Raw genomic sequence first — 14511 nt, forward strand, 5'->3', positions numbered from 1 at the left:
CCAGGCTCCTTCATCCGTGGAATTATCTCAGGCAAAAATTGTGTAGTGGGTTGCCATTTCCTTTTCCAGGAGATCTTCCTTACTCAGGGATAGACCCTGCATCTGCTACTTTGGCAGGTGGTTTCTTTACCACTTAGCTACTAGGAAAGCCCCAGTATAGAAACATTCAACAGTAGAAAGGGGACTTGGACCACTGTCTGCTAGTCTCTACATAAGCAAACCATCAGGGGCTGCTGGGGAGTTTGACTGCTATCGGGCAGTAGGTACCAAAAGCTTTATGCATGGTAGAGAACTGGATTCAACTACCCCTGGTAGAAAGTTTGAAAAAAAAAAAAAAAAAGAACAGGCCTTGGGCTGGTATGAAGCTGCAGAGGGCTATGTCTCAGTGTTTTAGGCATGTGCCTAGTGGCCCAATAACTTGCTTCTATATTGTCTGTAAATATTACCTGGACACTGGAGCTCTGGGCCTCCAATAAGAGACTTGGTTCTGCAGTGGTGGAGAGGGAGAGGAGTGATACTGGGTGGAAGCTATTGTGTACTTGATGTAAGAAGCAGAAGGGTAAGTGCAAAAACAGAAAATTTTCTCTCAGTGTAAATCTAAAGTCTAAAGTTCAAAACAACATTAGAAAAACTAGTTCAACCAGTTTAAAAAATTAGTTAACCAGTGATAATCAAAAGACTCAAACTATAGATGATTTTATCCTAATGAAACCAAACAATATCATATTCAGGCCTTTTAAAATAAATAGAAAATAATATCTACATAAATAAGGTAAAATTATTAATAAAACTGAATTTGATATGAAATAGTTGATTAGAAATATTCACTGAAATAAAAATACTAGTAAAACTTTAAATTTAGAACTGGGTTAGAAATTGGTGTAGAGCAGTCTTAAAGTAGTCTTAAGGCAGTTGTAGATGGTTTTCCAAAAGAAAGGAAAGATATAAGTTCCTCATTTAGAACACAGTTGTAATATTGTGAAATGCCAAGGTTCTTGAAAGAATCAGCTTCTAGGGGGAAAAAAAAGAAAAGATTATTCTAAAATCAACAATCTGCCCTCAGACTTCTCATTAGTATCCATAGATGTTAGAAGCCAAGAACACAGTGTTTTAAAGTACTAGGATAAAGAACTGTATTTCTCCCTTAACAATACAAACATGAATAAAGATATTGTAAGCATTTAAAATCTAAGGTGGTTTGTCACTCACCTTATTATAAGAATTCTTAAAAAAGTTATTCTTCAGCATGATTGAGACAAACTTGGAACGAAAGAGGGATGTAAGAAATGATGATGCAAGGAAACCAGAAAAATATAGTCATAAATAAAATTAACTATTGACTGTAGAAAAGAATGACAACTCATTTTGGGGTGTGAAAAATATAGAGATAAAAATTTTACATAAAATTGACAAGGAAGGTGTTTGAGGTGGGAGTCAGGGGTCAGGTAGTCAGGGGTGCTAAGGACCTTTTGTATTGAGAGAAGAGAAATACTTGATAACTTGGGAATATGTTTTTTAAAACATTGAAATATCTGTGTTAAAAATTTAAAAAGGTAATCACATAAAATCTAGAAATACAATTTGTAATTTGTAAGCAGTCATAGAAACAAAGATGGCTGAGATGGTAGAAAACTTAATCCAGTGAGAGACAGAAAAGGGAAAATAAAAATCAAGAGCATGACGAGCACATACAAAGCATAGGAAACAGGAAACACAAGGCAGATAGAAGAAATAAATGCAAATATATTATTAACCACAAAACTTACTTTTATCAAGTTTACCTATTAAAACATAAGAGGCTCTATTACGGATTAAAAATGAATACTTCAAGCAACTATACGATGTTTAGAAGAGAAAGCCATTATTGTAGCAAACTTGAAAATAATGTGTTGAAAAAAGAAATACTATGCAAATACTAACCATAAAAAGTTAATGTAGTGGTATTTATATGTAACAACAGTAGACTTTCAGAGAAAAATATTAATAAAAATAAAGAGAAAAATAAATAATGAAAAGAATAAACATTCTTAAAATTACATATACATTACAACATGGCTTTACTTAAAATTTTTAACAATTATTTGAATTAAATTTATTAGATTGATTTAATAAATGTATAAAAGTTTCTGTATCCAGCTAATAGAGTGAGTGTGACCTTTTCAGGCACCTGTGGAAAGAACATTGATCCAAACTGACCATGTACTTTCAGAAATATATGTGTGTGTGTGTGTGTGTGTATAGTTTTCAGTTAAATACATACAGACTACATTTTTTTCCTACAACACAACTAAATTACATATAAAATATCAAAGACAGAAGGAGAAGGGGATGACAGAGGATTAGATGGTTGGATGGCATCACCAACTCTATGGACATGAGTTTGAACAGGCTCCGGGAATTGGTGATGTACAGGGAAGTCTGGCATGCTACAGTCCATGGGTCACAAAGAGTCGGACATGACTGAGTGACTGAACTGAACTTAAAATATCAAAATATTATCGAAATGAAGGCAATAACAACAGATTTAAAGCACATTTGTTGAAGAGGTTGTCACAATAGAAATTATAAAATATTTAGACTGAATAACACAAATTCCATTGACAACTCATAAAATGTAGCCAAAGTTATTTTTAAATGAAAATTTGTGATTTTACATGTTTATAACAAAAAAGATAAAGATAAGGGGGTTTCATTTTAAGATGCTAGAGAGAGAGGAAACAGGTTGGGGAGGGATGTTTTAGTGGTGGTGGGGTGGTAAATTACGAAAAAAAATGGAAGAAAGATAATGCAGATAATACAAATGAAAGCAAAAATGATGATGGCCTACAAAGAAAACCTGACTCTTTGAACATAGATTAGTAAATGATTATCTGGCCATATCATATAATAACCTGTATATTTCAGTTACAGCTGCCTTCTAATTACTGTTCTTTTATTATTTTATTGAATTGCTTATGAGTAGTTAATCATTCTTAAGTAGTTAATCATTTTTCTAGAAAAATCATGTTAGCAAGCAATTGGAGCTGACAGAATGGGGGAAGATCTCTCTAGTCTACCATGCCTCCGTCACTCTCTGTTGCCTGCCTGCTCTCCTTTCATCCCCAGCAAGCTGTAAGATGGATTGCCTGGCCCCCGACAGCTTTATTTTCCAACCCCAGCAATGAAAATATATTTGAGAGACTAACTAGATGCTTGCAGTGTCTGGGTGCTGAGGACACAGTGATGAACAAGATAAGAATGATGCTAACCCTCAGGTAGCTTATTGCTTACTGAGAAAGACAGACTATTAAGCAAATTATAATGAAGTGCTGAGGGGAGCAGTCAGACAGTACGGTGGGAGCCAGTAGCTAGGAAACCTAACAGATTTCCTAACCTATCAGGGAGGGTAAGCTGAGTTGATAAAGTGAAATTTAAACTGAGTCCTGAAAGGCATACATCATGTCCAGTAGAGTGAGGAATAGGTGAGAATTCAAGGCACTGAGAACAGCATGAGCAAATCCCTGAAGGCACATAAGTGTTTGTACTGATTAGTTTGAACCTGCATATGATTTTGGATTGGTAGAGTTGCTCACAACCAAAGTATACACACCTATGCTTCTGATTTGTTTTTTGTCAACCATTTATTTCAATTGTAGCCTTAAAGCATGAATAGAACACATAGCCTAATCATAATAAAAATATGAACCATAATGTATAACAATAATTTAGGAATCAGTTCTGCTGTGCATAAAATGAACAATTGTACCTAACTTTGAAGAGTTTGGGAGGCTGAAGATATAAAGGGTTAAGCACTCAAGAGAGTGCCTTAAAAAGAGAAAGTGTTAACCTCTGGAGGTTATCATCATTGATTTACTCAGTCTTCACAATAAGTTGTTGAAATAATTATTACTCTCTGAATTTTAGAGCTGACATTTAGAGAGGTAAAATCTCCACAATAACGTGTCATTTTTTTAAAGATTTAGTTAAGGTGTTATTTTTCTTCCTTTCTCGGATAAGTTTTCTTTCTCACTGGTTCCAAGAGCACTGTGTATAAAAATGAACCCTACGCATTGGCAGATTACATTGTAATAATTTTTCTGTGTTTAAGACATATGATTTTTCTGTTACCCAGGGAACTACTTACTATGTTTGTCTTACTCATATTTGTGTCTAGAGGGCACATAAAGATATTTACTAAATTAAGGTGAAAATTGAATAGAACAGAACATTCTGATTTTGCATCATATAATATTTTTAGCATGCCAGATATGTATTACAGCAGTGACTCTTTTAATAATAAGATAATAATGAAGCAACATTTAAAAAATCACTAAATGAATTGATAATTAACTAACAATGTACCATTGTATGAAGTTTTCCTTATTTCAGATATGTTTAAAATATACTTCCCACTTTTAGTGTCCCTTGTTTAATTGTTGTGCAGAAACTGTCAGAATATTTCTTTTCAAGGGATGAGTGCAGGGCATACTATGTACTCAATGTTTCTTTTGACTTCTTTCACAAAAGGAAGCACGTTATCAGGAAAATTACATAGAAGCGTCTCCTAGAAGCCATGTAATTTGAGGTAACGTACTTTTGGATGCACAAATAACAATCTCTCTCCATTCAGGCATTCAAAAGGTAACCAGACTGGCATATTGCTAATTAAATAACTCAAAGAAATTGAAACCAGTGAAGTGAAAACCAGTGTATTATTTGTGTTAAGATTTCTCTTAGACCTACAATGATGAAATAATATCCCTTTAGAAATGACCAGAAACTATGTTTTATTCTATAATAAAATCAAGTTAAAATACTTGCAAAAATATAACACTCTTATGGGATGTATAGGCTACAGCTAACCTTTTACCATATATCCTTCAAATGGAGATATTCTGAAATTTCCAAAAATATTTTATTTGTCATGATTTCCCTATGGTTTACATGTGGTATTTCTTGGTTAATAAGAACAAGTAGAGCAATTGGGGAAGAATTATAGCTACCAAATATTTCTGTTTGTTTTTATTGTGGGTCATTTTAGAAAGAAAGAAAGATTAAAATGAGGAAAAACTTACCCTCAGATTAGAGTTGGTAAATGTCTTTGCATTTACCATATTATGTTCTTTTCCATTTAGAGAGGACTATCTAGTTATTAGAAATTTATACTCTTTCTGTCTCCTTAATGTGAGGAGGCTTAGGGGAAAAATCACCCCCAAGTGAAATACTGGCATCTCTCTGTCTCAGTCTTTAAAATCAGGATAATTTCTCCCTTGCCTCAAAATGTGAAAATTATAGGGGAAATAATAATAAAGTCAATATGGAGTGATGAAAGGAATGCCCTTTCCAGATGGGTGAAAATTCAGAAATCACAGGACTATTATGCAAGGAGATCTATTTTAAATACTCCTCAAGAAGATTATTCCCTTACAAATAACAGATAGGTAACCATCCTTTTGTATCACTGAGAAAGAACTATGTGTGGTACTCATTTATTGAGGCCTATCACTGGAGTTCAGAGAACAGGAATTGTGAAATTAATCAAAATCTTGTTGGATACCTACTATGTGTTATAACTCCACCATGCCCTGACATTCACTACAGATGGGAGGAAAAACACTCAGATTAGCTTTGCATGTATTAACTCATTCACTCCTCATAGCAGCCTTCAGTTCAGTCCAGTTCAGTTCAGTTCAGTCGCTCAGTCGTATCCGACTGTTTGCAACCCCATGAATCGCAGCACGCCAGGCCTCCCTGTCCATCATCATCTCCTGGAGCTCACTCAGACTCACGTCCATCGAGTCCGTGATGCAATCCAGCCATCTCATCCTGGGTCGTCCCCTTCTCCTCCTGCCCCCAATCCCTCCCAGCATCAGAGTCTTTTCCAATGAGTCAACTCTTGGCATGAGGTGGCCAAAGTACTGGAGCTTCAGCTTTAGCATCATTTCTTCCAAAGAAATCCCAGGGCTGATCTCCTTCAGAATGGACTGGTTGGATCTCCTCACAGTACAAGGGACTCTTAGGAGTCTTCTCCAACACCACAGTTCAAAAGCATCAATTCTTTGGTGCTCAGCTTTCTTCACAGTCCAACTCTCACATCCATACATGACCACAGGAAAAACCATAGCCTTGACTAAGACAGACCTTAGTCAGCAAACTAATGTCTCTGCTTTTGAATATTCTATCTAGGTTGGTCAAAACTTTTCTTCCAAGGAGTAAGCATCTTTTAATTTCATGGCTGCAGTCACCATCTGCAGTGATTTTGGAGCCTCAAAAAATAAAGTCTGACACTGTTTCCACTGTTTCTCCATCTATTTCCCATGAAGTGATGGGTTTAGATGCCATGATCTTCGTTTTCTGAATGTTGAGCTTTAAGCCAACGTTTTCACTCTCCTCTTTCACTTTCATCAAGAGGCTTTTTAGCTCTTCTTCACTTTCTGCCATAAGGGTGGTGTCATCTGCATATCTGAGGTTATTGATATTTCTCCCAGCAATCTTGATTCCAGCTTGTGTTTCTTCCAGTCCAGCGTTTCTCATGATGTACTCTGCATATAAGTTAAATAAGCAGGGTAACAATATACCGCCTTGATGTATTCCTTTTCCTATTTGGAACCAGTCTGTTGTTCCATGTCCAGTTCTAACTGTTGCTTCCTGACCTGCATACACATTTCTCAAGAGGCAGGTCAGGTGGTCTGGTATTCCCATCTCTTTCAGAATTTTCCACAGTTTATTGTGATCCACACAGTCAAAGGCTTTGGCATAGTCAATAAAGCAGAAATAGATGTTTTTCTAGAACTCTCTTGCTTTTTCCATGATCCAGCGGATGTTGGCAATTTGATCTCTGGTTCCTCTGCCTTTTCTAAAACCAGCTTGAACATCAGGGAGTTCACGGTTCACGTATTATGAAGCCTGGCTTGGAGAATTTTGAGCATTCCTTTACTAGCGTGTGAGATGAGTGCAATTGTGCAGTAGTTTGAGCATTCTTTGGCACTGCCTTTCTTTGGGATTGGAATGAAAACTGACCTTTTCCAGTCCTTTTGGCTACTGCTGAGTTTTCCAAACTTGCTGGCATATTGAGTGCAGCACTTTCACAGCATCATCTTTTAGGATTTGAAACAGCTCAACTGGAATTCCATCACCTCCACTAGCTTTGTTCATAGTGATGCTTTCTAAGGCCCACTTGACTTCACATTCCAAGATGTCTGGCTCTAGATTAGTGATCACATCATCAAGATTATCTGGGTCATGAAGATCTTTTTTGTACAGTTCTTCTGTGTATTCTTGCCACCTCTTCTTAATATCTTCTGCTTCTGTTAGGTCCATACAATTTCTGTCCTTTATTGAGCCCATCTTTGCATGAAATGTTCCCTTGGTAGCTCTAATTTTCTTGAAGAGATCTCTAGTCTCTCCCATTCTGTTTTTTTCCTCTATTTCTTTGCATTGATTGCTGAAGGCTTTCTTATCTCTTTTTGCTATTCTTTGGAACTCTGCATTCAGATGCTTATATGTTTCCTTTTCTCCTTTGCTTTTCACCTCTCTTCTTTTCTCAGCTATTTGTAAGGCCTCCCCAGAAAGCCATTTTGCTTTTTTGCATTTCTTTTCCATGGCGATGGTCTTGATCCCTGTCTCCTGTACAGTGTCACGAACCTCATTCCATAGTTCATCAGGCACTCTTTCTATCAGATCTAGGCCCTTAAATCTATTTCTCAATTCCACTGTATAATCATAAGGGATTTGATTTAGGTCATACCTGAATGGTCTAGCGGTTTTCCCTACTTTCTTCAATTTGAGTCTGAATTTGGTAATAAGGAGTTCATGATCTGAGCCACAGTCAGCTCCTGGTCTTGTTTTTGCTGACTGTATAGAGCTTCTCCATCTTTGGCTGCAAAGAATATAATCAATCTGATTTTGGTGTTGACCATCTGGTGATGTCCATGAGTAGAGTCTTCTCCTGTGTTGTTGGAAGAGGGTGTTTGCTATGACCAGTGCAGTTTCTTGGCAAAACTCTATTAGTCTTTGCCCTGCTTCATTCTGCATTCCAAGCCCAAATTTGCCTGTTACTCCAGGTGTTTCTTGATGTCCTACTTTTGCATTCCAGTCCCCTCTAATGAAAAGGACATCTTTTTTGGGTGTTAGTTCTAAAAGTTCTTGTAGGTCTTCGTAAAACCGTTCAACTTCAACTTCTTCAGCGTTACTGGTTGGGGCATAGACTTGGATAACTGTGATATTGAGTTGTTTGCCTTGCAGACAAACAGAGATCATTCTGTCGTTTTGAGACTGCATCCAAGTACTGCATTTCAGACTCTTTTGTTGACCATGATGGCTACTCCATTTCTTCTGAGGGATTCCTGCCCGCAGTAGTAGATATAATGGTCATCTGAGTTAAATTCACCCATTCCATTCCATTTTAGTTCACTGATTCCTAGAATGTCGACGTTCACCCTTGCCATCTCTTGTTTGACCAGTTCCAATTTGCCTTGATTCATGGACCTGACATTCCAGGTTCCTATGCAGTGTTGCTCTTTACAGTATCGGATCTTGCTTCTATCACCAGTCACATCCACAGCTGGGTATTGTTTTTGCTTTTACTCCATCCCTTCATTATTACTGATCCCAGTTTACAGTTTGAGGAGTCTCATGCATGGAGATATTAAAGTCTTTATTCAAGGACTTTACCATGAGAATTATAGAGGTCAAGACAACCCCGAGAGTGTAATTTTAAAGCCAGACCTCTAAATATATTGCCCTCTGAGATGAAGTTTACAAAGTTTTATTTAAATACTCACTTCATCAGAAAAAACCACTGCTATCAAACTAAGGGAAGGGGAGGAATCAGGTGCAATAATAAATGGAAAAATAACAAAATACTGACCCATCTTCCATTTATGAGTCCATTTTTGCTCACTTGTTCAAATTACTGTTAAGGACATTTATTTTGGTTTTGATTTTAATTTTGAATTTCTTCTTTTAAAAATTTCTCTTTTTTTACACAAATTTAAGTTTCCTGGTGAAGTCACATTCTTATAAATTCATTGTAGATTTTCTGTATAAAGTCCATTTGTGATAACAACATGTACTGAATTATGTATTCATATCTATCTATTTTCTGAGTTATTGGCAGTTCTTAGTTAATGACAGGCCTGGGATTTTTGATCAGAAGCCAAGCCTTGTATATGAAAATTTGTAGACATTGTGGTTGACTTATTTACCACAGATGGTTCCCCATTTCATTTGGTAGGTAGACAGGAGTGAGACCATATCACCCTTATCTAAATCAGGAGCTGAGCTGACTCAGGCTGGGTTGCATGTCTACCTCTGGTCTGCTCCACTTGCAGAGTATAACCCTCCATAAGTTTCATCTGTCTGCTAAGATGTTGACTAGGACTTTCTCTTCTTTCGCTACTCCTGTACTCTAGTTGTTTCATTTGGTCCATCAGAGTGCAGAAGGCTCCCTTCTGCTTTGCATGCATGCCAAGTTGCTTTAGTTGTGTCTGACTCTTTGTGACCGGGTGGGCTGCAGCCCTGCAGGTTCCTCTGTTCATGGGATTCTCCAGGCAAAGATACTGGAGTGGATTGCCTTGCCCTCCTTGGTATCTTCCCGACCCAGGGCTCGAACCTATGTCTCCAGGGCATTCTGCACTGCCAGGCGGATTCTTTACCTCTGAGCCACCTTGGAAGTCCCCCTTCTGCTTTATAGAGACTTTTCTTTTTAATTGTTATTTATATTCTTAGTCTTTTTCTTATGAAGTGTAAGAATTAAGCTTTTCTATACTTTCTTCTGCTTCTGGTTTCTAGCCTCTTACATTCCCCAAACCCTGTGTCACTCTAGTCCTAGATTACCTAAATCTCTCTTGCTCTTTCTTCTGAGCCTTGGTCTTCTATCTACAAGATTCCTCATTTTGCTAAAACGTCAGCGATTCCCTCAGGATAAAATTTAACTCCTATCGTATCATCTCACTTCTCTTTTTTTCCTGAGATCATGGCTCCTCTAGTCAGGGTTACTTCAGAGGCTATCCAGTGCTTCCAACATATTTTTGAAAAGTTATCCTTCAAAAACTAGTCTGTTGCAACCAGAAACAGATGCCATAAATTATTTACTGAATGTCTACTTGCTAGGATAGTGCTCACTGATGGTTATACATGGTAACATGTGTCTACAATATTTAAAACAGTTAATAAGTTATATGTGTGCATTTTTATAGCTGACCTATTCTCTGACTCAAGAACTAATGTTCCGCTGACTAACATGGAAACATGACACTTACGGTGGGTGATTTTCTCAGTAGTGTGCAAGTGTGATTCAGGAGCTCAGAGGAGGAGTGCTTAAGCTGGCCCAGGTCGTGGAGTAGGGACAGTGAGTCAGGAATGCTTCCCTCAAGTGTGACTTAGGCAGAAATTTCAAAGACTGAGAAAGAGTTAGTCGAGCCTAAATTGTCATCAGCTGCACCCAATATGACTTCTAAATATCCTATGTTAGTACTTAAAATATGTTTATTTCTATTAAAAGCATAAGTGGATTTGAAACATTAAAAATACATTTGAGAATGTAAAAGCTATCTTAAAAATTTTAACCATGCCAATGGATTTCTCCGTAGGTATTCAAAGCAATGAATATCCCACAAATCAGGAATCCTTCTCTGCCTGCCCCAGAAAAAATGCCTGAAGCCTATTCTGCAAAGATTGCTCTTTTGGGTGCTGGGCCTGCAAGTATAAGTTGTGCTTCCTTCTTGGCTCGATTAGGCTACAATGACATCACCATATTTGAAAAACAAGAATACATTGGTGGTTTAAGGTAATTCCTACATTTGTTTCATGTTCATAGTGTTAACAATAATGGGGTAAAACAATTATGAATATTGGTGGTTTGTAATCATATAGGAACTTCAGGTTCACAGATGGTATTTTAACTTTTATTTTTTCCAAATGCTCAAATTTTGATTTCATCATTCACTTTAAATTTGCAGTTGGCTTTAAGTGATATTTATTTTAAAATTTCTCTCTCTAGTTCTGTGAATTTAAGAAAAATCACAGCAAAATATTTTATGAATAGAGGAAACAATCATATGAAAGCTTATTTCATCCCTATGAATCTTTCCCTTAATGGAGATATATGTGAGTTTTGCAAATTAGAGATGGGGAAACCTACCTCCACAGAATATTGGATGATTCATTTCAGTGTGTATGTAGACGTGTTGTCTTGGTCATGGATTTTCATTCTCCAATCTCTTTAAGTCTTGCATTTGATTGCAATTAAGTTAGAGACTACTAAAAATGTTCCATTTTAATGTACATTTATGCAGTGTTTTATCTCATAACTACCATATTACTACTTGCTATTAAGCAACATCATTGTTGTAAACCAGGATTCATCACATAAACATTTATTCCGTTGAAGTTCCACACACTAGTATGGAAAATATTCACTGTGTATAAGTGATTTTCAGATATTCATATCAGGGTTGGACAATGGATGGAGTTTACTTTATTTAAGATAAATGGACTCTGTAGAATATATAGTGGAAAGAAGGCAGTCTTTTCAATGAGTGATGTTGGGCAAGTTGGACAACTATATGTAAATCATTAAACTTAGAACACTTCCTCACAACATATATATAAAAATAAACTCAAAATGGCTTAAAGACGTAAATAAAAGACATGACACCATAAAACTCCTACAAGAAAACATAAGCAAAGCATTCTCTATCTGGTATAAATCTTACAAATATTTTCTTAGATCAATCTCCCAAGGTAAAATAAATAACAACAAAAGTAAGTAAATATAACCTAATCAAGCTTGAAAACTTTTGCATAGCAAAGGAAACCATCCACAAAACAAAAATACAATCTGTGGAATGGGAGAAAATATTTGCAAACAATATGACGAACAGAGTTTAATTTCCAAAACAGCTCGTACAACTCTATGTCAAAATAAAATAAAATAAATAACCCAATTAAAAAATGGGCAGAAGACCTAAGTAAACATTTCTCTAAGAAAGACATACAGAAAGGCAACAGGCGCATGTAAAGATGCTCAACATTGATAATCATTAGAGAAATGTGAATCAAAACGACAATGAGGTATCACCTCACACTGGTCAGAATGGTCATCCTTCAAAAGTCTACAAATAACAAATGCTGGAGAAGTAGTGAAGAAAAGAGAACTGGTCTGCATTCTTGGTTGGAAGGTAATTTGGTGGAGCCACTATGGAAAATAATATAGAGGTTTCTTAGAAAACTAAAAATAGAGCTGCCATATGATCCTTCAGTTCCATCCCTGGACAGAGAGCCACAAAATATGAAAACTCTAATATGAAAAAAATGCATGCATCTCAGTGTTCATAGCAGCACTCTTTACAGTAGCCAAGATATGGAAGCAACCTGTGTTCATTGACAGATGAATGGATAAAGGAGCTGTGGTAAGTATGTATACAATGTAATATTACTCAGCCATAAAAAGAATGAAATATTGGCATTCACAGTAAAGATTATCACACTAAGTGAAGTTACAGTAAAGATTATCACACTAAGTGAAGTGAGACAGAAAAAGACAAATATTGATATCACTTATATGTGAAACCTAAAAATAACTTAAATAAACTTATTTACAAACCAAGACTCACATAGAAAACAAACTTATGGTTACCAGAGGGGAAAAGGAGGGTGAGAGAGATAAATTAGGAGCTTGGGGTTAACAGATACAAACTACTCTACAAATAGATAAGCAACAATGATTTACTGTGTAGCACAAAGAACTTATTTCAATATCATGTAATATCCTATAATGGAAAAAAAATCCTAAAAATTATAAACTAAATGGAACTTTATAGTAACATGTATTTTATTTAGGATCATAAAAAATAAAATTTATTTTAAGCAGGGATTGGATATTCCTTACAACATTTGATGTAAAAATGAGCAAGAATTTGCATGATAATTTGATAATATTACTCAGTTTATTTTTTCCCCCTAAGTGTGTCATTTTGAGAAAGAAACTCATTGATTATAAAAATATATTCAGTTGGCATGTCTGTTGCTTTACTTAGCATTTAAATTTTGATGGCTACTGAACTATTTTTTAAGAAACAAATTTGTCATATTTAATAATCAGAGAATAAATTAAATCAAATTGTGACTAAAATTTATGTTATTTTTACATTTTATGACACCTGTAAATATGTATTAATAGGTATATAAATATCAACATTGGTACAATGACAATATGCTAAACTTCAAGTAAGCTATTATTAATATAAAACTATTAAACTAAATCATCAAGCAAAAATATCACATAGTATGAAGACCTTTTAGAGAGGATATGAAGCTTAAACTGAAGAATAAATATCCTGATAGCCCAGAAGTAATTATTTTTCTGTATTGATGTTTCACTACTTTGAGTTTTAAGGTATCACACATACTTTGTAAATTTTTCTGCTGGAGAGTAAAATACCTAACATATTATTTTTCTGGAATTATTTAAGCTTTTATTTTTAATGGCATTTTACCACAGCTTCATTAATTAGGAAAAACATAATCTATTAGCAACATATATATAAACACTTTACTTTTTTTCAGATATACACATCAACGAATATGTGAGCTAGTTTAAAAAATATGAACTTAAATATTAGGTAGCTGTATAGACTAGAAATGGCAACCCACTCCAGTACTCTTGCCTAAAAAATTCCATGGAGGGAGGAGTCTGGTGGGCTACAGTCCATGGGGTCGCAAAGAGTCAGACACAACGGAGTGACTTCGCTTCACTTATAGACTAGAAATAAACTTTTTACACTTTAATTGCATTTGCACAAGCAGCTTGAAAAGAAACAATCCCTGTTTGTGAATTACTGTGTTGACAAATTTAGTAGAAGATTTTGTGGTTGTTAGCATCTCTATTTTTTATGCAGAATCAGTTCAGTTCAGTCGCTCAGTCGTGTCCAACTCTTTGCAACCCCATGAATCACAGCACTCCAGGTCTCCCTGTCCATCACCAACTCCTGAAGTTCACTCAAACTCACCTCCATTGAGTCGGTGATGCCATCCAGCCATCTCATCCTCTGTTGTCCCCTTCTCCTCCTGCCCCCAATCCCTCCCAGCATCAGAGTCTTTTCCAATGAGTCAACTCTTTGCATGAGGTGGCCAAAGTACTGGAGTTTCAGCTTCAGCATCATTCCTTCCAAAGAAATCCCAGGGCTGATCTCCTTCAGACTAGACTTGTTGGATCTCCTTGCAGTCCAAGGGACTCTGAGGAGTCTTCTCCAACACCACAGTTCAAAAGCATCAATTCTTCGGCGCTCAGCTTTCTTCACAGTCCAACTCTCGCATCCATACGTGACCACTGGAAAAACCATAGCCTTGACTAGATGGACCTTTGTTGGCAAAGTAATGTCTCTGCTTTTCAATATGCTATCTAGGTTAGTCATAACTTTCCTTTCAAGGAATCAGTGTCTTTTAATTTCATGGCTGCCATCACCATCTGCAATGATTTTAGAGCCCAAGAAAATAACGTCTGTCACTGTTTCCATTGTTTCCCCATCT

At 36.1% G+C, this 14511-nt stretch overlaps 1 protein-coding gene across 1 annotated transcript in view; it reads left to right on the forward strand.

The window, feature by feature from the left end:
• DPYD (dihydropyrimidine dehydrogenase) overlaps positions 1-14511 on the forward strand; it is a 916336-nt gene that overhangs the window by 254015 nt on the left and 647810 nt on the right. Inside the window, exon 6 of the mRNA XM_040232247.1 lies at positions 10572-10768. Within this exon, the coding sequence (XP_040088181.1) occupies positions 10572-10768 (197 nt within the window). The remainder of the gene's footprint in view (positions 1-10571; positions 10769-14511) is intronic.

Source organism: Oryx dammah, unplaced genomic scaffold (genome assembly GCF_014754425.2).
Source record: "Oryx dammah isolate SB20612 unplaced genomic scaffold, SCBI_Odam_1.1 HiC_scaffold_28, whole genome shotgun sequence".
NCBI lineage: Eukaryota > Metazoa > Chordata > Mammalia > Artiodactyla > Bovidae > Oryx > Oryx dammah.